At 36.1% G+C, this 25,387-nt stretch overlaps 1 protein-coding gene across 1 annotated transcript; it reads left to right on the forward strand.

Annotated features, from left to right (window-relative positions):
• Positions 1-1,708: 1,708 nt before the first annotated feature.
• Positions 1,709-22,456, forward strand: LOC133333229 (protein Teyrha-meyrha). The gene is made up of 8 exons (XM_061541557.1): positions 1,709-1,825; positions 12,228-12,476; positions 12,557-12,704; positions 20,141-20,655; positions 20,728-21,337; positions 21,405-21,612; positions 21,672-22,056; positions 22,193-22,456. The coding sequence occupies exons 1-8, from the start codon at positions 1,709-1,711 to the stop codon at positions 22,454-22,456; spliced, it is 2,496 nt and encodes an 831-aa protein (XP_061397541.1).
• Positions 22,457-25,387: the final 2,931 nt, after the last annotated feature.

The following is a 25,387-nucleotide window of genomic DNA, read 5'->3' on the forward strand; positions in this document are numbered from 1 at the left end:
ACTCGAAGGCAACAACGCAAATAACAAAAACAAAGACGACTTTCATATACCTACATCTGGTTGCCAGGACTGTCATTTGGTTTTACAAACAGCAACAAAAAAACACACACACACATATTCACACAAAAAAGAACAACCAGCGGAATCTACTTTGGACAGCAACAACAAAATCAGCCTCAGCCACTGAACGAAGAACCATTTCAGTGTACCAGAGTCTCGAGTCCATAATACAAATGGGTGTGAGTGAGAGTAACTAAGTGATAGCAGCAATCCAGTAGTACTGCCTGCTACTGCTGGTAGTCATCATCATCAGAGCAGTAGTAGTCGTCGTCAGTCTATATACCACTTGAGTCAACCAACAACAAAAAGCCAACAACAACAACCCAGTCATTTCTTATTCTTACAACAACACCATTCACCACTCACTCTCCCATCCAGTAGTCATACGTATATAGAGCGATAAACAGACAGACAGAATAATATACAGCAGCAAGGCAACCATATGTTCGCAATAAACCGGTTCACTGAGCACCAATCAGCGATACTCACCAGCCATGAGGGGCGTCAACAAAAACACCACACACCAGACCAGACCCAAGCAGTAGACAGAGTTGGTGTGGTGTGTGTGCGTTTGTGTTGCTACTCTTCTGCCATGGAGGCAGTGTTGTGCGCAAGTATCTAAAAATGGAACTGGTTTTTTATGTACTGACTCAATAACAAGTCCTACTCGTGCCATACACAAGGCTGCCAGGCTGGCTGGATGTGGATGAATCGCTGCTGCTGCTGCCGCCACTGGCTGACTGAGTAACTGGCTGGGCAGCAAAATACAAAAGTCACTTTAGTTCCAAGCAGATTTTACGTACGTGCGGGTGTATCACTCTGTGTCGGAGTCAATGAAAAATTAATCACACACTCACTCACCAACAACTACTGGAACAGCAGCAACAACAACAACAAAACAGAGATTCATAATTGCAACTGAAGCTCACTGACACACACACACACTCCCTTACAATTACAAAGTGTAGAAAAAACAGCAACAACAGCGATTAAAGTAATTGCAAATTTAATTAACTTAACTAGACAACGAACGAACGACACTGTCAGTCGTCAGTCAGTCAGTTAATGGCAGTAGCTTCAAAAATAGTGAGCGGTAGCAGCAAAACGAAACAGTAACAGTCAAGTTGTGATAGCAAACTCTAGCTACTCTACTACAGTGCTTAATAAGTGAACGATCGAACGAACCATCGAATGAATGAAGTGAGCGTGCGAGTGAGTTATAGTGAAGTCCAGTGTGACTGTAAATGTCCCGTTCCTGGTCACCACAACTACTACCAATCGACGGTATAATTATTATTATAGTTTTTTTGTTGTTGGTAGTTTCAAGAGTAATTATATGCATTGCTGTGTTGCATTCAATTGTGTACGAGCGTGCGTGTGTGTTTTAAAAAATTAATAACTACAACAAATAATTAGCAGATTTTTTGCAAATAAATTAAACAACAACAAGTAAAAATAAATTACAAAACATAATTAGTGCCAGTGTTTAATTAATTAATTTGTGCAATAAAATAAAATTAAAGCAAACAACAAATGCCTGTCACAGCAGCACTGTGATCACATTCTTTGTTAGTTATCTCAAGATATCCCAATTTAAAAACGTTCCCTTGATTCAAAGGAACATTTGGGAACATTTTTCGTTTGTATTATGGAAAGTAACGCCTTTGGAAGCAGTCACATACCGTCACAAGCATTGGTCGTATTATCGGAGGCTGCTTCCGGTTTGCATGAGGCACTAAGAGGACAACGTCCATTTCCCACACGGGTAAGTTTTCAAAATGCCAGACAAATTTGCGAAGAAATACAATTTTGTTATACCGTCGGTTGAGGAAAGATATTTTACGGGCAAAGTCTATTAAGGAATTTTCCCCCACGAGAGCCAATTTAGAAACTTTGTAAATGAAAAAATTCAATCGAAAAGGCAGCAAATAATCGATAAAAAATTTTTGGAATGTCCAAGGGGGTCAATTTGAATATTCAAATAAAATCAATTGTTATTAAAATTAAATTAAATATATTAGTTGTAATAGATCACTCTAGGTATGTTTTACTTAAAATTCAAATAGTATCGTGTAGAACCCGGATTTACAATTTTTCAAAAACTGTGATCCGAGATTTTTCAATCAAATAATAATATGTTATACTCGTGGAGATTTGTTGTTGTCCACCAGACATCGCTTACATCTTAAAATAATCTCCGGAAACCCCATAACATTTTTGGAGAGAATATATCCGTCATTTTTATAGAATAATACAATCGAAATAGTTTTTATAGAATAATAAGGCCGAAATCGTTTACAACGAAGCCATTTATAACGACTTATCGGTTATACTTTGCTATCTAAAGTTTGGAATAAAGGTTCTGCCCTTTATTTAATATAAAGCATTTAATTTTTGCATATACATTCATATATATTTCACGGATATATCCGTCCATTCTATAGAATAGCTCCATAGAGAGGTCCCGCCGCATTTTCGAACCAAAGAAACTGTAACTTAAGATTTCGAGTTATCTGAAGGTAATGGATCTCTGCAGAAATTGTAGAATATCCATAATTTGATACAGCGCTCATAAAAGGTCCAATTTTCTATAGTTTAAATAGGATAAAGCACTTCTACACGGAATGTATATTAAATATTTTAAAGGATATATAACATTTTCCAATTGAAGTGGTTGTAATTTGGCAGTTACGATTTCTCAAAAGATAAAATACCTGCTGGGATAAGTTTTCTATTATGGGTCCATGTTTTAATATATCCTTTTATAAGGGTTCCCTTGCATTTTACTTATTTAGAAGGTCGTAGGCTTATTTTACAACCAAAATCTCTGCATATACAGTGGAGATGTAAAAAGTTCTATCCAAGTTCTAAGAGCATTTTGGCTTCTCGTATGCATCAAGGGGGTACTAAGAAATGCGTCAGGTGGGTGAAGTCATTTCTAGATATTGCAGATATTTTGCCCACATTTGCATATATGTATTCAAAATTAGGAAATAAATGCAATGATAAATAGGATAAATTCTATGATCTTCAGGTTTGAACTCAGAACCCAGCTTGAAACGAACATGCTCATAAGACCCCAACGGTGGCTCAGGTTTTTTTTCTACAAAGCGGATATTTTCTCCCCATATTTTATTCTCCACTATTATCTGTATTAAATATCGTAGATAAAAATCATCAATTATGCGCAGACAAATACAGATAAAGTATCTAGAACAAATATCAATATTAAATATTAATTTATCACATTGGGGATAAATTATCTATAATGGATTCCATACTTCTTGGATAAAATATATACAAATCTTGAAATTAAAAAGAAATATATAAAATATATCCGGTTCTTAGATAAATTATCCCAAGGGGCTATATAGTTTAGATTTATCTTCAACTTATATATAAATTATACAGATAAATTTCATACAATTGCAACAGTGGATAACTTATCTAAAATCGCAAATATAAATAAATTGTCCACAAAACATAAAGAGAATATTTGCAATTTGTAGATAAAAATCTTTGCCGTATTACCCACTCATGTTTTATAGTCACCTTATCTGCAAATTTTGAAAAAAAATGTTGAGGACTCATGTAAAAATTAGGTAAATTTTTGGATTTAAAAAAAAATTATCCACAAAACATGAATAAATGATCTTAAACATGAATTTTTGTTTCTGATTTTATTTGTTTCATATTTTATAAAATTTGTATTAGCCACAAAATGTGAATAAATACAGACAACTTATCCAAATGATCTGAATTTTTTCTCTCCTAGTACCCCTTTTCTCATTCCATATCGTCTGATAAGTTCATAACAAAGCGGTTTATTTGAAAGTAAACCACAAACTATAAAAATTCTAAACATTTGACACAAAATCAACTACTCCTTCGTTTGGAGTAAATTTCCGGAAAATCGACGGAGTTAATTCAATTTAAAGTGAAACAATCAAAACATTTTGTCTACCCAAAACGGAGGAGCTGACACAACATTGACAAACTTCCAAAGAAATTGATCAAAACAAACAGATGATGTACAAACAAACGGACATACAGACTAACCAAACTTCAGCTTATAAACTAAACTAAACTTGGCTTGGTATTTGTATTTATGATAACTCTACAAATTTCACCTTGCAATAGGCCAAGCAGCAGCTAACTCTTTTGTTATGGTGGGCCATAAACTTTGCCGGCTGGATTCCAGAATAAAAAAGAACAACGGACTTGACAACAATACTGGCCAGCAGTTCTACCAACATTCAATCCATCGGCCGATGAATGTTTTGCGATGGATGAATGTGTATTTTAAGTTTTTGAATTTAAAATTTCGCGCTTATGGTAGCAGTTTATTTGACCGCAATAAATCAGCACACCCAAAGAGGCAAAGCTGTTGCTGATCTAAACAAAGCTAACCAGTCACTCAGTGGATTTGTATGGGCCACATTCCATGGCACACAAAACGGCAACGCCACTAACTATTCGAAGTTGAAGTCTTGCCACAGATCTGACATTAAACGATTTCACAAAACTACTCACTACTGATCCTCAATATTCCTGTCTGGCATCCGGCGGAGTCCAATGTATGCATTCGTTTATCCGTTGATTCGTTCGTCTGTCCGTCCGTCCATCCATTGTCGTTGTCTATTGTGTGTAGATTTCTGTATTGACAATTTATGATTGTGTCCAAGTTTGCCACATGAATGTGTGATTGTTTTCGATACTGGCAAATATTTTGAAATTCCCTCCTCTCTGCTCGGTACCATCTCCTCCTTCTGTATTTTTGCCACCACAAACTTTGTACGTAGTCTGTCATCATAAACATGAGCAATGATCATGACGCTGATGCTACAAATGATGAAAAATATTTTAAACTTTTGATCAGCCATCATCATCGATGGCCATGATCTCCTTTTTTAACGGACATCCCCAATACAAAAGATCAAGAACACTACCAACAACAAGAAGAACAGCAACACAAATGGAACAAACAAGTTTCGCACCAAGTCTGGTTGCAAAATTTAAAATACGAGCTCCAGTTGTGGAGTATGTTAAACAATGTATCAATATGTCCACCGAAGGTGTAGATGGAAGCGAGATATTCGTCAGCAAACACCAATAAGTTCATCACACATTACAAAGGTAATCCATATCCTGTGGGGATAAAAAAGCATAGGGATTTCAGTACTCGGTATAGAGTACCAATTAGTCTTTGCTTGATTAACATGATTAAAAGGAGAGTCTCTCTTGTTGGTAGCCATATCTTAAAGTGTCAACAATTAAAGCATTGAGTTGTTAACTTTTTTATGGCGCTACTTTACCGTTTTATGTGTAATTTCCTTGTTTAGTGTGACTGAAAAGTGAGAGATGGTTGCCATTACACATTTTTTTCTTTAAAATTACCAAGGACGATTGAAAGCATCTCCGATTTTCTAGAAGACGTGGAGTAAAATTTCTTAACGGTAATACAAATCTGGATTTGTCAAAGGCGATAATGTATCATTGGGATAATGATAAGATATCCAACTCCGTTTTTTAATTGGCGGCTACATGTCAACCCTGGTTATAAAACCCAAATAAAAAGAACGGTGCATTAAACAAACTGGTTGATTAACAAATACGAGCTTCTGTATCAATTAGGACCAGAATGGTATTGCGTGCATTTTTCTTCCACATTTTACAATTTGGTAGTAGCAAAACATCGCTTATTGCCGCTATAAAATATTGTAACAATATTGAAACAGTTGTTTGACACATATCTGCTGGCCACGAATAAGGCATTATTTACATGTCATGTTGCCAGCCATCATACTGTTCGAAGAGTATAAAATGTGTGTTCGGTGCATCCAGTTTTGATGGACAACATTTGCTAATTAATCAATCATCAATAAATCCGCATAAATCAATTCAATATGAACGGAAAGTCAAGTCAAGAAACGGTACGATTGCCAAAGTCAGTGAGGGGTTTTTTTTTCAAAAAAGGCAGCAATTCCAGTTGACCTGATTTGTTGAGATATGAACTAATTGCAATAAATTGTTTTATGACTTTTAGACGGATTCTAATTAACCTGAACATACTGTCGAAGGAGGGTTAAAATGTGGATAAATTATACAAGAATATCAAATGATGTGTATTTAAGGGTATTTGATTTATTGGCTTCAAAAATTCATTTAAGGGTTCGGATTTCATTTTTTTTTTTTTTTTTTTTTTTAATATTGTCTCTTTGTGGGAAAGCACCAGAATGAGAGAACCGACGGGTACCACCTTCTGACTTAATTTTGTGCAGTCTGGTTCAAATCGGACATTCCATTCACCTGATAATGGGTATATATATATTGAAAACTTTGACCCTTTATAGGGGGTACCAGAAGGAATAGACCGGCGGGTATCATCTTCTGGCTTGATTTAAACATTGTAAAGATAATAGGTTGTGCAAAGTTTGGTTCAAATCCTGCATTCCAATTCGCCTTGTATTGTATTAATAAATATGGAATATTTTAACCAATTGTGTGGGAGGTACCAGAAGCAGTGAACCAAGGTGTCCCATCTTCGAACATAAACTAAGTTTGGAAGAAATATTACGAGGTGCAAAGTTTGCATGAAATCGATTACATCCTTTGACAGTTATCCTGCACACCAGCCGGACAGTCCGACGGAACGGATTTGGTCCAAAGAAACATTGGGTTGAAAAAAGAATGCAATACACCGAATTTTTATGGGCACAAAAACGTGGACCGGTATATCCTGTTTTTTATATCAAATATCCTAGAAGTACATTTTCAATGTATCAATGTATGTGCAAATTTTCAAAGTCCTATCTTAAATATTGCGAGCTCTTTTGGGATTTTTGACGGACGGTCAATCGACATAGAATTTTATTCTGATCAAGAATAAATCTACCATATGGGGGTTGGTGTGAATATTTCGAGGTGTTGCAAACGGAATGACAAATTTTGTCCAAAAATTAGCTAAAACCTGGATCGTCACACCTCGTTTTAAATATTAAAATTCCTTGGAACAATATCAATGTCTGCACAAACTTTCTAAGAATTTTCTTTACATTTTCAAGCTTTACACCGATTTAATACAAAAACCCTTTATACCTCAAATCCAAAAAAACGTTTGCCCTTCTCTCAAAATCTCCCTCAAAACTCCGTTAATTTGTCAAATTCAATTTCAAGCGATAATTGTTGTCTATAATTACATAAATAATAAAATATTACAATCATAATTCATTTGTGGCATAATTCATTAGAGCCTCAGGAACAAAAGCCAAAGTGGAACAATAATATGGTTAGCAGGTGTCCTTACAAAGGTTTTCGCCCTCTCTCTTCAAAATATAATTTTACTGTGCTACTCCTCCTACTTCTCATTCATCCATCTTTAGACAGTGGTAATTTCAGTGATTTAGGTATGGTGTGTATGTCTGTTTGGTTCTGTTTGCCACATCGTTATATTTGCCGATCTATTTAGTGTTAAATTGTCAACACTTTGAACGGATATACAGGGTGGTTTTTATCACCCCAGAAGAAACAAAAAACGGCGAACGACGAGGAAAATTGGATTTTGCATTGCATTATTATCTGTGTTCATCGTTTTGATGACAAATATTTGACTATTGTTTACATTTTGCCATTATTAGTTGTCTCAATAATACAAACTGACTGACTGCCTAACTGGTTGTATGGCTGTTTATTTGTCTATCTGTCGCAAAAGATTTGTTACTTGTCGTTGAGGGGTTGTTGCTGCGCTTATTTGCAAATTGCTTGGCTGGTGTGTGTGATATGCATCATTTGTAATGAAAAACCGCTATAACAAAATTTTGACAAAAAAAAAAAATACAAAAAGCCAAGTGTTAAGCCACTTGCTATCCCGTCGCCGTTGTCAGAGCCTTGTAACAAAGTGCGATTTGCATATTACTCTCATTTCAAATTAATACTTAAAACAAATAAATCCTCCTCATACACATTTTTAGAGGAGAAGGGGGAAGAGGACATTGTCTGGCCATGATACACCAGCTAGACCTGCCCAACCCATACCCCAGCTGTGTTTAGTTATCATTAGCCATGTAAATTTTATTTTCTGTTGCTGAAAAAACTTTATCTGGGGTAAGTTTTTGAAATCAGATTAAAATCAATTGCGAATCATGGCATTGTTGTCATTTTTTATTAGCATTTTTTGTTAGCGTTGTACTATGCTTTGGACATCGAAACGCTTGGCGTTGCAGCGGCAACGTTTGTTGTCTGCGGAATTTATTAGCCATGAATGCTTGTAAATCCACTATTTAGCTATTCAATGGTTTTTGTTGTAATAATTGAATGTTAGTTGTTTCAATTGTCTCTTAGATGTCAGAGAGGCAGTCAGACGGACAGACCGCCAGTCTAATGTTGAACAATGTTTAAGCATAATAACAATGTTGGAAAATCGACAAGATTTATGACTTTTTGTTATTGCAAAAGACATTTTAAATTAAATACAACAAAACGAAACATGAAGTTTTATTTATGTTTAATTTCATTTAAACAGCTGAGATGTTTACAAGTAGCGGATCATAACATGGATGACTTGTGTGAGGGGACTTGTTGAGGGGAGTATTTTCATAGAAAATTATGACTGGACATATTTTTATATCCTCATTGTTCTTGAAAATATCACAGGCATTACTTATTACACTAAGCAACAAGGTTTTGGGGGTTATAAATTCCATACGAGGATGAAAGCCCTTGTCCATTATATTAAGAACCCAGAAGGATAAAGTCACCATAGGTCAAATTTTTAAGGTTTTTTCTTGTAATTCTAAAGTTAATGAAGAAAAAACGTTATATATTTATTTGTGGCAGGTTACTTTTGAGATAACATGCCTACAGTCAAATCGAATGAGGAATATATTTTTTTAAATACATCCTCCGTCTTTCTCGAATCCTGTGGTTTTTCGTCTTTATTAGTTTGCGGAGATCTTCGAAGTTACACACCAGTCGTTTTATATAAAGTATATGTTTTCATCAAAGAGGTTTGGGATTTAATATTGATACAAGAGCTTCTCCCCTTTATGGGGGAGGGCAGATCACCTTCGGATTTGATCTAGGCTTGGTAAAAATACATTAATTTTGTGGGGAGGTACCAGAAGGAGTGTGCCGATATTCCCCATCTTCGAACTTGAACTGTGTTTGAAAGAAATATTGCAATGTACAAAGTGTTGATGAAGTTAGACTGCGTATAAAAGTACGGAACGATTTTAGGAATAAGAAGTCCGACCGAAACTATTTTTCGAAAATTATGAATATTCTCAGATTCGCTTAAAGTATCCCTTAATCACAGTTGATTACTACTTCTGACCTAAAACTATCCCGTACTCCCCTGTAAACATCCCAGGTGGTGCTTCCATATTAATCGCATTTATCATATTTACAAAACGGAGTATTTTCCTGAATTTCCCCTTCTCAACACACAAGTGGTAACATAAAGTTGAATATGGCTACCTTTGAGTCCGCCTCATAATCTATGTTTTCATGCTAAATTATGTGGACATTTATTTTGTGACCATAACAAATATGGTCGCTGGATATTAAAAGCCATAATTTCATTGTTATGACTAGAAAAATAAATAATGTGTGTCCTTTTTCGTGTATAGAAATTATAGGTGGAAATAAAGTGGACAATTGAATTAGAAAAACATAAATAAAAATTATTTATCTGAATTTTATGAAATTATTCAGGATGAAGACAATCACAAAATAGGACATATAGTTGTGCTATCAAAACCATTATCTAAAAAAATCAAGTTCCAAAAAAATCCAAATGCGATATTTGTGTTCAAATTTAAATAGATTCCTCCCCCTAATAGTTTACTTCTCACACATGATTATCATTTTCTTTTTTAAAACTTAGAAAAAAGTATTTTGCACATATTAAAGCCGATTGTGTTGTTTGTTATTTATGGCAAAGGATTTAAATATTGTCATTATATCAACGACCCATCATCCAACGATTATTGCCAACAACCCGGCCCGGACTGAACAACGTTTAAAAAATCACAAAATGTTATAGAGCAACCCAAAAGGGGGTAAAGATTCTCTGCCTACATGCTGGGTGAAAGTGTGATGCTGTTATTTTTGCCTTTTTTAGAAATGGCAAGCAGGGGGGTTGTTGTTACATCGTGTAATGGGTGTTGTTTCTTCCCAACAACAACAACAAAAAGGATGTAACTGATGATGTTTGAAAAGTAATTTCTTTCGGATATGTGGGTATGACAATAACCCACTAAACATATCATTTACAAGCCATTCCATATATGGATGGGCTCATCACATATATGAGGAGTGTATCATGGTGCAAAGGGTGGCGGCGGGGTATGATTTTTTTCTTTGCGATTTTCCTTTGTAGTGAAAATTGCTTTTTTCCCTGCCACGCATGAATGCCACTTGATGTGCTGTGAGATGTTGTTGATGGGAAAAGTCTGTTATGTGGAAAATTTGCATAAAAAACTACTTGTCTGTCTGTCCGTCTATCGTCGTATAGCTTCTGGTGGTATTTTCGATTACAATTTGTGGGCGATTTATTTAAGAAACTCATAAAAATCGTGACATAATTTATTTTAAACATTATTGCTACATGATTTTCACTCCGAAAAAAAACTTTATTGTAAATGTAAATTTTTTATAATATTATTAAAGGCTTTAGGAGAGACACACACAATGTGCGAATTTTTTATGGCAACAAATTAACACTTATCAAATCTGTAACATCAGGCTCCCCCAAAAATACCCCTACCTCCTCTCCCCCAATGAATGTGTGAAAACACACATCACCAACATAAACATCAATTACTCCCGGTTGGTGGTGGTGGCGGTGGGGAGTTTTTCTGTGTGTATTGACAACAAAATACTGGTGCTGTGATTTAGTAAAACAAGGAATCCCCTTCAGGCTTACCATGCCAGTGGCATGACTTGTCACAGCCATCAACCAACGACAGAGTAACCAACTCTTATCTCCCTAACCCCCCTCGCGCTCACATGAAAACTGTTTGAATGATAACCATTAACACTTGGCTTTGTTTTTGCACCCAGCCAGCCATTCAAATACCCGTATCTGGGCTTAGACTTAAAACCACAAAATAAATGGGGTTTATCACAAGTTTTGTTGGTGAACGTAGGTAGTACAGATGTGTTCTATTCTCCCTGCCCAGTTTGAGTTATAATTACATGGTATTTATCACCGGTATTGTTAGGAACTTTAGGAAATTTAGCAAAGAAGCAAGTGGTCAACCACTTTGAAAATACTCCGGTATGTTTTGGGGAGGGAGGTAAGGAGATCAGGAATCTTGGAAAGAGAAAAGAGTTCCTAAAATGGCAAAAGTCTTGAACAACATTTTTAATTATTCTTTCAAAATATTTCTATATAAAATTACAATTTCACTTAATTTTTTATTTTTTATTTTTCTTCAGTTCAGTAAGTTTTTGCTATAGACTTCCTTATGAATATGGGGCCACTTTTAAAGCACTATCAACTAGTTTGACTGTAATGTGGTATTTTCGGTTCTCAATATTGGGAAAATTTTTAGATTAGCCCCCATTGACGGTACCTGCAAATATACGGTATTTTGGATATGTTTCCGACCCGATTGGCTGTTATTTAGTATTTTGGATTATCATTGGATACCAACGCGAAGTTTAGTATACGCTTTAAAATTATCATTTTCGCCCCAATTTTTAGAGTAGCCCCCATATAGGGATACATTGACGCCCTGTTGTGAAAATATGATTGGATTCAAAAATTCCAATAAAATATGCAATTTGCAGAACAAAAACTTTATCATCGGTCATCACTTTTTTTCTTTCTAAAACACCCAAACAAATTATTGGCTATTTGTTTGTTTTTCAACCCCTTACCCTCATCAATAGTCCGCAAAAAACTAGGATTATCTCCAAACTGACCATATGATTTGTTTCCATTTTTTTGCATAATAATCCAATATTTTCCACCTCCACTTGACCCCTTTGTTGGCTTAAGTTGTCAATAAACTCTAAACCAATCAATGTAACATGAAAAAATTCATGCATGTGTGTTTGTGTATGTGAGTGTTTGAGGGGAAAATTCCTTATAATCCTTGTAATCTTTGCCTCAACATAGATATTTGCCTAACTCTTCTCATTCGCAGTACCCTTTTTTGCAGTTACCTGACGCCAAAGATCTCCACAACATGTCACTAGTCGGCAGTTATGGCTCCCACTTGCTGCACAGCTTCCATCCACATCTCCTGCAGACCCTCAATCACAATATGCTGGCGGCAAATGGTTCAGCGGCGGCGGCCAGTTATTTTGCCAGTGAACGAGCCGCACTGGGCAAGCCGTCGGTTTTGGGTAATTTTCAATTGCCATCGGCATTTTCACCGCCCAAATACATTGGCATTTCATTGGATCAGGTAAGTGGTGTTGGCAGCATATTTTCTCTAAATTTTATTTTAACTTTGATTTTCTATTTTTATTTCCAATTTTTTTTTAGAATCTTTTTAATGGCAATGATTCTTTTCGCACCGATTCCGCCAGCCCCACATGTACATCCCACGAATCTTTGGAGGGCTCAACTGATTACGATGCTGAAAAGGGTGAAAGTCCACGCAGCAATGCCTCGGATCCCAGGGATTTAAGGCGTAAGTGAAATGTACATGAAACCAATTTGACAGTTTTGACATACAACTCATCTTAGACAAGAAAAAAATAAAGAAGGGAGGGAGGGGGCGAAGAGGCGAACACACCCTTTCCTTTTGAAATTAGCAAAAAAAAAACAGAATTTGCATGTTGCCAAATATTTGCTGATAAAATATTATTTAAATGTTGCGAAAAAAGAAGGAACACTGGCTCGTGACTCAAGGGATAGATAAAAATCTTTGCTGAAAATGTTTTCTATTTATATAAGTAATTTTGTAGTGGCCAGGTTTTTTGCGACTTTCCTCTTTTTTTGCGAAGAAAATTAAACGCTTCACTTACCAGTCAGTCAACAAGCCATCAACCACCACTTGCCAGAACTAAGGGTTCTTTAAACTGTATCGTATTTGTTGCAAATTTGAATGAAATGCTGACGTCCTCCTTCCTCCGTCCTTCCTCTTTTGCATATCGAAGATAAGACCAATGTTTATTGGTGGTATTTTTAAACGAATTTTTTAATAAAACGTTTTTGAAGGCGATATCTTGATTGAAATTGTAAGGAAGTAATACACAGGACAATCCATTTGTCTCTTCGATTGTCTTGAGTACTACTGCTGTCAATGGCAGCACTAGAAGAACCACACGGGAATAGCCATCTTGACCCAACCTTTCGTGACTGGCGAATAATCAAACTCATATTCCGAATCGGAAAACAAGTGAAAGAAGGGCATAACGGCTTGGAATGGTGGATGAGAGAAGATCTAGAAGAAGTTAAGAGGCGGCAGAAAAAGTGACGCTCTCAGCACATCCTCGAAAGCGGCAAAAATTTCCGGAAGACCTGACAAATTTAGAAGAAGAAAAAATCTGTCCGTCGCCTGTACGAAAATCAACCTCAAGTCAAATCTAGGTCTAGAACGTCTTGGAATATAGAATGAGGCACACAAGTAGCAGCTTTCTGGCGCTCAAAGGCGAATATTGGTGAGGATGGACCCACATATAAAGAAAGATATCCTGCCATCCCCATAACTTCCTCGAAAGCGAAAAGAATTAGATCTCCGGAAGAATTGATAAATTCTTAACTTGTGTAGAAGAAAAAGAGTTTCACGTCTTCTTGTACGACGATCAAGCCGAAGATCAATCTAAAGTCAAAAGAGGCTATTCCAAGAACAAGAAAACGAGCGCAGCCATGGAAACGTCCGTAAAGTCTGGGAAACATTTTCCCTCCAACTTCCAAGACATACGGGTACTCAAACTCATATTTCGAGCCGAAAAGCAAGGCCGACATAACGTCTTCAAGTGAAAATGCAGACATGATAGGATGAACCAAAAAATCAAGAAAGATGCCCTGATTTTCCCTTCACTTCCTCCACTTGATGAATTCTTAAACTACGGAGAATAAGGTAACAAATCTGGCTCCATAATCAAGAAGACTCCGAAGACCTGACAAACTCTTAACTTGTGAAGAAAAAAGAGCTTCCCGTTATCTGGTACGACGAAAAAGCAGCTCTCTGGGGCTCAAAGGAGAACATTGCCCAAGATGAACCGAGAAATCAAGAAGGAATACCTGACTTTCCCAGCAGTTCCTCACAAGACTGCCCCGAGAATTCATGGACAGAGGCCAACAAATCTGGCCTAGTATCAAAAAGACGAACTCAGTCACAAAATCTTCCGAAAAGTCTATGAACCCAAAGAAAAATATTCGAATGAAGACCTCAGAAAATGCGGATAACGCCACTATCTTATGTAGATATTATCAGGAAGAACTATAGAGACGAATTCTTCTAAGTTGTGATCGAAGCGGCAAGGATACGTAATTACGAGGTTTAGGTTTCATAATAATTGGGGTTATAAACGGTATCGTATTGGCGATTTCAACTGTTTTTTCCAATCATGAATTAATCGGACTATTGTGGATAATAGTTCCACGTTTATCCAGATATCCTCTGAAAATATTCTATAATTAGAGCTAATTAAAAAAAGAGACCCCGCAGACGAGGTCATAGAGTTAACACACAATCGTTTTGAGCAACATTTGTATTTGAATTATGTTTTGTAATTAATATTGAAACATTGTGGTAGTTGTTGTTGTTATTGTTGTTGCTGTTGCTCCTGACGATTATTACTAATAACAAACTCAAACTACAAACTGAACATTTGCCCGTACGCGTTCATGCTCTTAAAATAATAACAACATAATTCATAAGATTTATACAACAACAATCATAAATCGCTGAGTTGTGGGGTGGAGAGGAGTAGGGGGGAGTGTGATTTCCAAAGCAAGGCTGCAAACATATGGTGGGTGTTGCTGTTGTCGTTGTTCTTGTGAATGGGTTGAATGTGGGGGAATCGGAACTCTTTCTCTCTCACCGAACATCAAAAGCAATAAACAAAAAATGTTGCCAAAGCTGCTGCCATTCCAGCTATCCGGCAACAACAAATAAACAAAACCACCAAAGAGTGGTTGTTGTTGGTTGGTCTGTCGGGTTTGCTCACAACACACATCACTGCACTGTAGCAGCAACTCAGAGTATAAAGACACTTCAACCAAGTGCGATGATGATGATGAGGACGTGTGTAGTGTTGTTGTTGCTATTTGTGTGGCATGGCAGGGAATGCACGGAAGACACACACACACAAAGCGCCAAAAGTCAAAAGTCTTTGACGCCACACAAGGCTGCGGCAGGGAAGAATAAATGAAATTGTTTCAAATACAACCCTTTACGAAGTGAGAGGGAAGTTTGGGTGCGGAGAGGTATGCTTACATTTGTCTAATATTTCATAAGGTGGGGTAGCTGAAATTGGCTTAAGAAATAAATATCCAACTGTAAGGGTTAGAGGAGAAATTATTTTTTTTATTGGGCGCCCCACAATCCTTTTTGGTTAAACTTTTGTTGTTGTTGTAGAAAAGTGTTTTAAATGTCGCGTGCTGGCTTTGCTTTAATGAATTTATGAAATTTTCAAAAGGATTTTAGGAAAATACACAGCAAGCAGTTTGTTATTAGAACATGCAACATGTTGCAAGTACGTGCTGAATAGATAGCAGCAAAAGCAAATAGCTCTTGTATTTCAAGCCGCCGTATCGTGGCCTCAATGACGTCAAAGACAAAAACATTGTACGCTCACTTAATTATGTTATAATTGCAATTGTTTACTCGAAGAAAAAGAAGAAGAACATCGGCGAAGATGTTCTTTTTTTAATGTCGTTCATTCTTGGTTGAGAGGCCGTCGTATTGTGCGGTTGACAAGAGAGCCAATTTGTTTTCTTAAGTATTGTAAATATGAATATTTCAAAGCCATTTACCGCCAGGGATTTGAGTTCGGGGGGTTTATACACCTCCCTTGTCAGGTCAGTGTGCTGTACTAACAAAGGGAGCTAGAATTGTTAATTAGCTATAATTTAAGGAAGGAGGATGGAAATAATGTGGGAGGATTAAGCTGCCAATGTTTAATTTAATAAATTGGAATTGTTATAGAATTTTCCTTCCGAATTTTATTTAATAAGGGCCATGTTATATCCTGACTGTCTTGTAATATATCAGCATTTGAAGCTGGAAACAGATTTTTGGCTTTTGACCTCTCTGATCCGAAATTTTCGAAGTTGTAATAAGAATCCCTCACTGAGAATCTGAAACGAGGGCTAAAATCTTTATCATTGGAAAGGCTGAAGCCTATATCTGAACACTCTATGTGGGATGAGGAGGATTTGAATCTTCAGGATACTTCAAAGGTGATGAAGTATAAATCATCTGAGAATCAAAAATGGCAATGAGCACCAACTTCAGATCAATATTGCGGGTACGACGTTGAAAATGTCTTAAATGGGGCGGGACCTTTACTAAAAACTTTGTACGAAGAGGCTTCTGATAAACCGAAATGACGATTTACAGCCCCGTCGGCCCAGTCGAAATAGGAGGAACCTTATTGTGATTCGTACCTTGAAAGTAATTAAATGTGATGAGGTATTAAACTTCTCAGAACTTAAATTGGCAAATAACATCAACTTCGATTGGAAATTGCAGTTCAGACTTTCAACATAAATAAAGTGGACGGGACTGCCATATGAGCACTATTTAAAAATGGGACTATATTGAAAACCTTATACGAAGAGATATTTTAGCTTTTAAGAAACCGAGTGCGGTCAGTCCGTTTAAAAAGGCATTTCAAAGTACCTATAATAAGGCGGAATTACTGCAAGTCCGGTTAGAAAAGTTATATAAGCCATTAAAAATATGCTATGCCAAAATATGAACCAATATTAAGATTTTTTTTAAAAAAGAGCGTTTAGCACTTGAGATCCCAACATGGCAATTTAAAGCTATACGAAAATCTGAAAGTATATTAAAAACTTTCTAATATAAATTTTTTAGCATGTCAGAGCCCAAAATGCCAAACTAAAGGCACTTCAGTTGGAGATTCCTGCTAAAAACTTAAAAATACTAGGCGATAGGGCTTGTGCCCTTAGCCCTCCTTACGATTTTTATAACCAAAGTTTTGATCTGTAACAGTTTTTATTATTATATTTTCCAACTACTATATTTATCTGCGAAATAAAATATTTTAATATTACCCCTCCCAAAGAACTATAAGAACTTCATTTCACTTTTTCTTCATGTCTACAAAAATATTTCCTCTGCCAATTTGTTATTGTATGCCATCATATTACACACTTCCTTGGCAGCTAATTTTCAAGCAATTACCCCCTGACCATAACACCAACCCTCACTCACTTTTTTCACCTTTTGTAAGTTCGTCTGGTGTGAGTTCTAATAATTTGATGGATGATGGGTTTGTGGAATTTCTATATTAAAATTCATACATGTGACCAAGAAAAAAACAACACAACCTTTAATAATTGCATAGAATTTAGCAGCAACAGCAGTATCGGTATCAGTCGCATCAAGCGATCTGTGAAATTACTATTATGATTTCTAAACATGTAATCTAAAATCGCATTCCAACCAGTTGGGAGTTGTAGTGTATATGAATTTAACGGACGCTATATCCATTGCAAATTGGCCCCAGTGTATCGTCCCTATTCCCCTGAGGGTATGGGCTGACATTTTGTTTCTTTTTCGATGTTTTCATTTTGTTGATTGTGGCCATTTAGCCCAAAAACAATAAACGGCCAATCAGTCCTAGGATCTCATGTGTGTAAACGGCAGCAGGAACAACAACAATTTGCCATTTCTGTTGCCACAACAACAATGCCGGCAATGACGTTTTGGTTGCTTGCAATTCGTTGCATACGCGAGTTGCCCTTGTCAACAGCAAAAATAATAACAACAATTTATTTATATTTAAATATATAAAAATATTGGTTTGCTAAATGGTTAGCCAAAATGAATGGAATGGATGGTTATCCAGAGGTCAGACAATGTCGTGGTTATAATAATAAAATAAATATTAGGGTGTATCAAAAAAAAATATTAATAATAAAATTCTCAGAAAAAAATAGTCGAGTATTTTTAACATTAGGTTATTGGTGGGACATTGTTCACTAAGGGTTAAGACAGCGTAGACTATTATTTCGAATCTAGCCCCAGATCCTCTTCAGGTCGGTTAGTTTTAGTCAAAATATCCCAATTCAGGTGTAGGTTTCATATGGAGACTTCATCAAAAAGTTTTTAGGGATGGCCCAAAATGGAATAAATCACGACTAAACCTAATTAAGAAGAACCCGAAATACCATATTACAGTCATTTAGAATGCCTTTCAGACCTTCAATGTAATTTAAATGGGATGGATCCATTAACTGGGGACTGACGAAAAAAGTTCTATATTGATAATTTTCTTTTTGCATGTCATAACCGAATTATGGTCAGGAAAAGGCAAATAAGACTTTCAAAATATTTTAAAACATTAGGTTGGACCTCCATATGGCCTCTATGTAAAAATGTGAGCCTATATTAAAATAAGAGGAGCTTTGAGATGGGAGGCAATTTATAGATCCAATGACGCTTCTAAATTTCAATTTGTTTATTTTGAAATCTTCGTGAGCACCCCTAATGTTTTTGGGGCCTACATCAATTTGTTACACATCATTACAGTCATATATGTACAATCGTATTTGTCGACATAATAATACAAAACAAATTTATAACATTTTAATATTTACCGTTCCCTAGACAAAATGGATTAACTCCAATTTAAAAATTAATTTGAATAAATGAAATTATTGAAAACTAAATTAATTTTTTTTGTACGCGGTTTCCTTGATCTGTTCACCTGAAAGTTAAATATGCCGCAGAACGATAGATTGATCCAAACCTGTTTTAATGTCCTTCATGCAAGATGGCCACTTGACCATTTGTGAAAGTAATTTTTGAATGTCCTTCATGCAAATGGCGGATGTGACCATATTAAATTTTTGGTGAGAGACAAGGAAACCTAAATTTTTTAATAGACCAACAGAACCCGGGATGTTTTTTTTAAGTCCTTCAGATTTTTTTCAAAAATTCGGAAAGCTGTTAGTCCTGTTCGCCAACAAAACCATTAAATTAATGTCTGATGAATGCAGCAGCATGAATATCTATGTATAGCTGGTTGAATGATTGTGGTTATTGTTGGTTTTGGCATACGTGCTGCTGACTTCTGCTTGTTGTTGTATTTGTTTTTCCCAGCTTGGTGTTAAAATCACGTATATGACAAGTGGTAACAAGCAGAGGTTGGTTATATGGCTGGATGACTGGTCATTTGAGTTTTTTTCCTATCTGCTGACCTTTTGCTGTGTCCTGCCATACTGTGGTCAATGGTGGGTACAGACGCGTAAACGCAAAAAAGAAACGTTACAAAGTATTTTTTGTTGTTTTTGTTGGTCTGTAAATGTCAGTTGTCAGTTGCCAATTATATAATTTGGAAATGCAACAACAAAAACAAAAACAATCAGCTAACCTGCTGTGATTTATTTTAAAACAAAATTAAATCATGGCATTTTACTGCAGCTCACCCCTCAATTGAGTGGGCTTTAAGCCAAAATGAATTATCACACATTTGAATGAAAGAAGAGAGAGCGAACGGGGGAGAGACTGTGTCAGTCCTAGTCTCGCGTATCAAAATACGTGTTGAAAATATTTAGAAAGCAATTAAAATTGTAATATTTTTTCCCCAAACGAAAAAAAAGAGAACACATAAAAATCCATTCGGAATTCCTGCATAAATTCGAACAATATTTATGGCCATTAGACACACAAGCACACAAACACCCGCAGAAAGGCAGACAACCGAACAGACACTTTTTTGGGTGCTACTGTGGCATAGAAATTGTTACATTCAAAAAAACAAAAACAATAATAACAAACATTTAAACTATTCCAATTGAATACCAGAAGGTCGCGTCTATTTGTAAAACAAATAATTTCAAGATTTATTGTTGTTGTAAAGATTATCCCCCACAAAAACAAATTAAATAAAATCACATTTGTTTTATTCTTTTTTTGAATAGATGCCCATCGCAGTGACAAACCCTCAACATCATGTGCCTCTTCAATGGCCGCTGTATCAGCAGCAGCCGCCGCAGCTGTGGCCTCTATTGCCTCGTCACAGGCGGCAGCGGCCGCTTCATCGGCCACAGTATCATCCCACATGGCCGCCCACCATGCTCATCATCCCCATGCTCCACCACATCATGTACCGCATCATTTACCCCCACTCAGTGCTCATCATCATCACCATCATCCGAATAGTAGTTTGTTGGCAGCGGCTAGCATGAGCCATAGTTTGGGTTTAGGTGGTCCGCCCGGATTAAGGCCACCACCAGGCCATATACCAGATATGTGTCCCGTTTGTGGCATTAAACTATCGGCGGATGAATGGAATTCACATTTTCTAACAGAATTGGATCGTTTGTATAAGCTGAGTTCTGGCATGGAGAGAACGAATTTACAGGCCACTTATATGTTTGCACAACCCTGCCCCTCACAAGAGAATGCCATTCGGACAAGTCATAATCGTTGGGAGGTATGTTAAAAAAATAATTTTATTTAGTGAATTAAATGATTAAATTTAATCATTTTCCCTTTTCCTCCCCAGACCTTCCAAAGAATCCGCAACAATCGTCAAAATCGCTTACGCATCAAAGTACGTAAGCGTAAATATGGCGATATGTATTTCATGGAGAATATGTTCTGTAACTCCTGTCCGATTTGCAAACGGAAATATGCCCTGGAGACAGGTGGCAAACTTCCCGAAGACGAGAATAAACAGCAAGACGAAATTGAAACTGTCGATGTGGAGTCGTGCAATGACGATGTACCTGATTCAAATTCCGAATTGTCGTCACAGGTACATCATGCCCATATGCCAGCACTTAGTGGGAGTAGCAGCCATAGTAGTAGCCATAGCAGTTCAAATGGTGGAAGTGGTGCCACAACTCCTGGTGGAGCAAATTTACACAATAGCAACAGTCAACCGGGAAAATTGGATGGCATTTTGTATAGGACTGCCAATTGTACCATAAGTAAGGATAGTATGCATCATCAGACGACGGAAGAGGATATTAGCACAAATGTGGCCACAACTACCACAACCAGTGGTAGTAACAGCAGTAATAGCAGCAGTGCTGGTAGTACCACAAACTGGACGGATGCTCATAATCCGAATAACAATAGCCATACAAATGTTAGCCAAGGTCATATATCAGGTAAATATTTATATCACTCCTCATATTGGGCAGATTTTAAAATCTAATTATCGTGTTTGATCTGCAGTTAAAAATGTTAGCGAACTGTCTTCGACCACCCATCATTACTACAATGCCGACTCGTGTAATGAGGAACGTACTGCCAAGGATATGTCCATGGATACATGTAATAACGACAGCGATGAGGATGTCATTGTGGATGATGATGATTCCATTAAAATGGCCAGCTATAATAAGAAACGGAAATATGACGAGGCCATGGTGGGCAGTAGCCGGTAAGCAAAGAGTCGAAGGGTTTACGAAACAATAACTAATGAAGCATTTAAATTTTTAGAATTTCAAATAACCCCTCACCCGTTGAAGAGCGGCCACGTTCAGAACCCCAGGTCACAAGTACCGAAACAACATTGGAGAATTCCCATAACAATAACAACAACACTACAAAATACACTGCATTTGAAGATTTGAGAAATAAACAGCACCTTTCACACCACCAGCAGCAGCAACAACAACAACAGTTACATCAAATGTCTCACCATCAACTGGAAAGAGACTCACCCAATGGACATCATGGCCATGGACAAGTGCCACCACCGCCATCATCCCATCCTGGTCTCATACCACCAGGACTCACACAACAACAATTGGACTCAAAGGTGGGAAATAGTTCGGATATTAAACCCGACAATGATGATGATAACAAATGTTTCATTTGTAAGGTAATTTTTTCAGTTTTGTTAGGGTCTGCAAAGGCAATTTGTTCACACATTTTTGATTTTGGAATTTTATAACAACAAAAAGAAAAATATGGTTAATGTTGTTGTTTTAACTTGTGATCAATGTTCTATCATTAAGACAGGTATAAAGGACTTTGCCACGGATACATTGTTAAGAGGACGTAATTTTTATTTCCATCAAAGTTGTGCCAATGTTATGAGCAGTTATCGTTTGAATAAGGAAATTCAACAGCAGCAGCAGCTGCAACAACAACAACACCATCAACAACAGCAACAAACCGAAATTGGTAGCACTGAGAAGCAAGCAACAACATCATGCCAGCAGCAAGCAACATCACAGCAACATGTTGACAATAGTGTAGCAACAAGCAAGGAAAGTTAAGGTGACAAAATAGTTATATAAGGATAAAGATGAGATTGAAAGAAATCTGAGAAAGTTGTAAAATCCTGAAATATATCGCAAAAGGGTTTTGAGATAACATCAAGAACATTTGTATAGCAACATGATGATTGACAGAAGCCAATTGAATACGAAGTGAATTATTAAATCATGGAAATATACCAACATGTAGCCGGGACTGTATTTAAGCAGCAGATTTCAATATCGATCCGTTAATATTTCTTCTCGGTATTAAGGGGAGATAAAGAAGGATTTAGACAACCACACGTTGCAACATGTTGCCAAAAACAGATACAATCATCAACATTTTATCTTTAAAAGAAAGCCATATTACACAAAAAGGAAGGAAGCATGTATTAACATAAGAATTTCATAATTTATGCAATCTATAGAAGCCCCCCCCCCCCCCCCTTTACCCACACAACAAAGAATAACAAAAAAACGTATAAAGAATTTATTAGAAGAAAAAAGAAAATAAATATTAAATAGCAATTTAAATGTAGTTAATGAAAGAAAATAAGTTAAGACCCCCTATAACATTACAAAGCAACCTTGACTTTTATGTATAAAAATTATAACAAGAAAAAAATCTATGTACATTTTGTTTTTGTCTAGTAACTAAGTATAGATTGGATTGTAAAAAAAACAACAACAACAAATACGTATTTAAGTTTCCCTTTTTAAACTCTCTTTGTGTACTATTTTCTAAATCGTTTTTTGTGTTTCCCTAATTTTTGTTAGATAATTTTTACTCAAAGGCTTAAGAAACATATATTTGCCCTAAATGTATTAAATATAAAAAATATATATATGTATGTGTAATTGTTATTTAATTTAATTTAATTTTTAACTTTAACTAAAATAATTGTAATAATAAAATTTAATATTTTAAATTTATGCAAACAAAGAAATCCCCAAGAAATACACATATTTTAAAAGAAAATAAAAAAAAAACAGCAACAAGAAAATAAATAACAAAGTACTAACGAAAATTTGAGTTGAGAATTGTTTTATTTATAATGGGGTTTGCCAAGGTAAGTTCTGGAATTTTCTTCTAAAGTGTTACAGTCCATCCACAACATTATCCAGATCTGCGAACATGGAGTAGTTACTAGGACAACTACTTCATGTTCTCAGATCTCAAAATGCTAGAAATCTAGAATAAAATTTGTGTCGAAACAAAGCGAATGTTACCTACAAAAATGTGATAGATCGGGGAATAGAACTTCGAAAGCTTCTTCTGATCAATAGAAGAACTCTGAGGCCTTTCCTAAATCATCATGAGGTCCTCTACAGCTACATATGTATTAGACCTTTGAGTGGCAAAACTGACCAATAGAAAACCTTGGTGACCAAATAAGTCGATTGATTAATCGAAGTCACCTAGAATATTCCACTTGCGTATGGTAACCAATTGACCTTCAATGCCATCTACTAAACCACTATGAGGTTCCCTACATCCAATTATTAGGCTTCTGAGTTTGAATAAAGAAATTGTAGCAACAACGCAGACCGGCAACATGTTGACAATAGCGTAGCAACAAACAAGGGAATTGAATGTGGCACAATAAATATATGTGGTTGCAGATGGCTTTGAATGAAATCTGGGAAAATAATAACATCCTTAAAATAACGTAAAGGATTTGCAGTAGACATAAAGAAAATTTGTTTGGCAACATGTTGCTTGACAGAAACGTTGAAGCTTTGGAGGTCCCAAAATATACATTTATGTTTTCTACGGTCACTTATGTCTTACATATCGCTATAAAAGGATCCTTTTGACATTTAAAAGACTTTAAGGCCAACAGTCAGAATATTATACTACTGACGTGTATTAATACATTAAGTTCTCTGGGAAGAAATGCCTTATAAAAGAAGGTCCAATATTCCTACCGTCATTTGAAAGCATTTGCGGCCAACTAACGTGTAGGATACTCTACTATAGGGTCCTTTTACTTTGTAGAACTGGTCAATAGAAGGCTCGAAGGTGATATACTGACCTATAAAATACCTCTAAGTACATAATGCCGTTGAGATCTTCTTCTATTGACCAATTAATAACTTTCCGCAGACCTGGGAAAAATATCCAAAATAATCTTAAATAATATGTGGTAAGGCATTAATGAACAATTTCATCACTTTTATGGCCCTTTAAAAAGCCTGAAACTGTTTCATTGATACAACAAAGATTTTTTTCAACAGCCGACATATAACCGACCTTCGACGTCCATACGGGTCCTTTTTAATAAATTATGAAAACCGTATATATACCTCGTAATTCTGTAAGGCCTGAAGTTCTATATAAGATCTTTATAGAACTCTTAAGGACTTATAGAAGATCTCTGAGGTATTGTACTATCCTATTGGCAAATACAACATTTACTTCTTTCGCAAATCTATATAAGACCTCTTAAGATTTCTTCTGATTTACAGAAAACTTCTGTGACCTCTAGCTAATTAATTGCGGACCTGAGAAACAGTCAGCTAAACCTCAATTAAGAAATATATTTATATATTTAAAAATGTGTTTCTATTATCAGTAGATCTAACAAATTATATAGAAAATAAAAAACACAATAATTTGTTGAGGGGAATAAACGACCCCTAATCTCTGCAAACATAGTTCCAAAAGAGATAGAGAGGAGAGCGAGTGAGCACTGTTCAGGTTCGTTTCAAAATCTCTTTCAATATTCTCCAACTGATAAGGAAAAACACCCATGCCAACATTTAATTGTTATGTTTCGTAGATAGTCCGACCGCTTTATTTGATTATTGAATACTGCCGATCAGTACTGTGAGCGGTTCTATCCAGTTTTCGTTTAAATTAGTCTTGAGCTGGCTGTCACTCACTTTGGACACAACGAATTGCATTGGGTCGCTGCTATCGCGCTTTGAATAAATTTTTGTGACGTC

Source organism: Musca vetustissima, unplaced genomic scaffold (assembly GCF_032173495.1).
Source record: "Musca vetustissima isolate MV318-11 ecotype Yass unplaced genomic scaffold, APGP_CSIRO_Mvet_v1 utg12664, whole genome shotgun sequence".
Lineage (NCBI taxonomy): Eukaryota > Metazoa > Arthropoda > Insecta > Diptera > Muscidae > Musca > Musca vetustissima.

What these genes read in the sequence shown, in the direction of transcription:
- LOC133333229 (XM_061541557.1), top strand. Translation starts at nt 1,709, where the DNA reads ATGGAAAGTAACGCCTTTGGAAGCAGTCACATACCGTCACAAGCATTG. An exon ending in CAAGTCATAATCGTTGGGAG is followed by an intron (nt 20,656 to 20,727) that starts GTATGTTAAAAA and finishes TTTCCTCCCCAG; the next exon opens with ACCTTCCAAAGAATCCGCAA. An exon ending in TAGCCAAGGTCATATATCAG is followed by an intron (nt 21,338 to 21,404) that starts GTAAATATTTAT and finishes TTTGATCTGCAG; the next exon opens with TTAAAAATGTTAGCGAACTG.